The sequence below is a fragment of the Zea mays genome, chromosome 1 (genome assembly GCF_902167145.1).
Source record: "Zea mays cultivar B73 chromosome 1, Zm-B73-REFERENCE-NAM-5.0, whole genome shotgun sequence".
In the NCBI taxonomy this organism is placed as follows: domain Eukaryota; kingdom Viridiplantae; phylum Streptophyta; class Magnoliopsida; order Poales; family Poaceae; genus Zea; species Zea mays.
This window is the reverse complement of record NC_050096.1, coordinates 269,552,545-269,555,818: the sequence shown is the minus strand read 5'-3', so window position 1 is coordinate 269,555,818 and position 3,274 is coordinate 269,552,545. Positions and strand designations below refer to the sequence as shown.

The 3,274-nt window shown below is 54.0% G+C and overlaps 1 protein-coding gene across 1 annotated transcript; it reads right to left on the bottom strand.

Moving 5' to 3' along the window:
* Positions 1-1,289: 1,289 nt before the first annotated feature.
* Positions 1,290-2,803, bottom strand: LOC542250 (IAA-glu synthetase). Its single transcript, NM_001111856.1, is given in 2 exon segments — positions 1,290-2,039; positions 2,138-2,803. Coding segments are annotated over 2 exon segments (1,416 nt in total).
* Positions 2,804-3,274: the final 471 nt, after the last annotated feature.

The window sequence follows — 3,274 nt, the reverse complement described above, 5'->3', positions numbered from 1 at the left end:
TATGCATTTTTTGTAGAAAAACTATACTTTTAATCGAGCGAGAACATAGTACCATGCTTTTATTGTTCTCCTGCTCTTACCTGACATTGTGTTACACAGTGATACAAATAACTTCCTTTTGGGGCAGTGTAGCCATAGATGCCTTTATCCCCTTCCATTCCGATTTTTTTGTTGAATTCAGGTTCCTGATGATGTTCTAATCTACAGATGTGTTAGAAGACGACCAGATCCTGTGTGACTGGCAAGATTTACCATTTAAAAACTATGCCCCCTCCCCCCCGCGCGGAGAATGATGTTAATGTCCACCCAGTAACTTTTTGTTTTGTTTCCTGTCATCTGAAGATCAAAGATCCTAAGAAACAGTTTCTGGTTTATGGGTCTAGCAGAGCCATAAGTGAGCACCTACAACCCTTTTAAGTTAAGCAACACAAGTTGAATTCATGGGAGCATGTGGTTTGTTACCAAGATCCGTTGTATATACATATGACTTATCAATGATTTTCAGGTTGTTGTAACTATCCAGTATCGTACAACTGACCTGTTACCTAGGGGGAAACACTGCATGAGTGTTGTTGGTATCCTTGTCTGGTGAGTGAAAATCTCTCTTATTTTTGTTTCTCTTCTTCGTTTGATTCAGTCCAGTCATTTCCTTAAATTATTTATAGATATGAGGCGGAGGGGGTGATTCTATTGCAGGAGGAGAAGGAGGGAGTGATTCTCCTAGAGGTGGAGGAGGATGAAGTGGTGATCAACTTCAAGCCAACTCCAAGTGCCATGTAGACCTCTGCCTCCGCTCCCTGCACACATCCCTCTCAGTCGTCTTCAAGGTCCAGACCTCCTCCCCGCTCAAGTTCCTCGTCAGCACGTTGCGCGGTGCCGTGTCGCCGCTTTCCTCGGTGTCCAATACTGCTTCATCTCTAATCACCTTTATGTGCACATCGTCCATATGTGACCCCCTTCTCCATATAATTTCAACAAATTTTACTCTTTTGGGCTCCGTGTAATTTCATTGGTAAAATCTCTACTACTTATTAACGCTGCAAAGTTAACCTGTCATTCCGTGTTATATATATTTTTTTATTGGTATTATATGATCCCGTTGCAACGCACGGGCACTCACCTATATATTATTATGGCTGGTGGACCCAAAGCATAAACCAAACCAAGTAGAGGCACCAACTTTCGACCGTTTTTTGCTTCCAGTTTCGAAACGTTTCTCCTTCGCATCGCGTCGTCACATCTGGGACCCTGCAACATCACCTCCCTTCACACTTCACAGCCAGCGCCTCTCACTTCTCCGTGGCGCCGGCGCGCACAAACTGCACGAACTCGTCCAGGTTGCGGTCAGAGCTGCCACCGGGTGCCACCGCCGCGCGAGCCCTGTCCCTCCATTCCCCCGCCGCCTTGCGTGCAGCAGACGCCGCCTCGCCCCCGTCCATGACGGCGCGCACGCACCGCTCCACTTCCCCGCGAAGGAACACGCCCGCGCCAGCATCGCGGCGCGCGCGCACGCCCGCGCCCCAGGCGAGCTCGACGTTCCGAGCGTTGGTCGGCTGGTCCGTCCACAGCGCCATCGCCACCATAGGCACGCCGAAGCTGAGCGCCTCCAGCGTGGAGTTCCAACCGCAGTGGGTGACGAAGCAGCCCACGGCCGGGTGCGCCAGCACGTCCAGCTGCGGGCACCAGGGCACGACCATCGCGGCGCCCGTCGCCGTCGCCTCGGCCAGGAGATAGCGCGGGACCTGGTGCTCGTCGCTGGCCCTCACCACCCACAGGAACGGCTTGCCGGCGGCGAGGAGGCCGCGCGCGAGCTCCTCCTTCTGGGCGTTGCCCAGGGACGCGAGGCTGCCGAAGGAGACGTAGGCCACGGAGCGGTCGGGCTTGGTGTCTAGCCACTTGGTGCACGCATCCTCCGGCTTCACCAGGTTGGCCCCGTAGGTGATCCGGCCATTGGCGCCGGCGGTCCTTCCAGCGGTGGGCAGCGGCACGCATGGGCCGATGGCTCGGGCCTTCAGGTACTTTGTCAGGCCAGCCAAAACCTTGGCACATGAACAAGTGGCCAAGATGGTTTTAGTCCATTCTTTAAAGAACTGAATTGATTAAACGAGAAAAAAAATTCTTCAGATTCGTGACTAACCTCGGTTTCCAGTTCTTCGAACGAGTTGAACAGCACCCAGTCATCCTTTCCCGCATGAGCGAACTGTTTAATCGCTTGCATGGCGATGGTCGGGTACGGACCATGGTCGAACACGAACGACGGGAGCTCCGACCTCTCCATCTCCGGCAGCCCCAGGAACGCCTCGCTCAGGGCGGCGGCACCAGCACCACCGTCGCTGCCGTCCGCGGCCGCCCCCGGAGGCACGGCAAGCCTCCCCTGGCTGAAGTGGTAGTACACGGCGCTGACGGCGCACGACTGCGTGGAGAAGGGGACGGCGGGCAGGCCCATTCGCCGCGCCACGGGCAGCACCCAGTCCTCGTACGAGTCGTACACGACGCACGTGAAGGCGTCCGCAGACGACGCGCGTGCCTCGACGAGCGACGCCAGCGACGCCGACGCGGCGGCCGCCTGCTTCTCCAGGTACTCGGCAACGCCCGCGGCCGACGCGAACCCTCCCTCGTCGTGCCCGTCGGAGATGGCCTCGACCATCGCTGGGTGCGCGTCCACGTCGGCAGTCCTCTGGATGAAGCGGGTGGTGACGAGCGTGGTGGCCACGCCCTTGGATGCCAGCCTCTTGGCGAACTGTACCATGGGGTTCATGTGTCCCTGACCGGGGAAGGGCACGACGAGGACATGCGGCGCCATGGTTGTTCCTTGATCCTTCTTGCAACAATGGATGTTAGGTGGAATTCCAAAGAGCAATGTTGCAGTTGCAGGTTGCAATGTTACTTGGGATAGATGTCAGATCACCGTACCTTGCTTAACATGTGACGGCAAACCTGCTTGAATGCGTTTCCCAGTTATACGTACAAGCTTGCTTTAGCGACACCTTTTTCAGTGCTGGCATACACCATGGAACTCTTGTCCATATTAGCCACGATATGTGCATGGCCAAAGCTCTCCTACGACAACGGGAGATGCATGAGGTGGGTCCCATTTGTAATCAACTGCCTAAACAAATTATGGGCTATACTAAAGATTAGTCTCTCTATTTAGTCTCGTTTCTATACTATACTTAAAGCACTAGTTTTAACGGTCGTCCAGCGTCATCTTTTTATTAAAAAAAAAGTCCATACATTTCTTCCAAATCAATTCAGCGTAAAATATTAAAAAGTA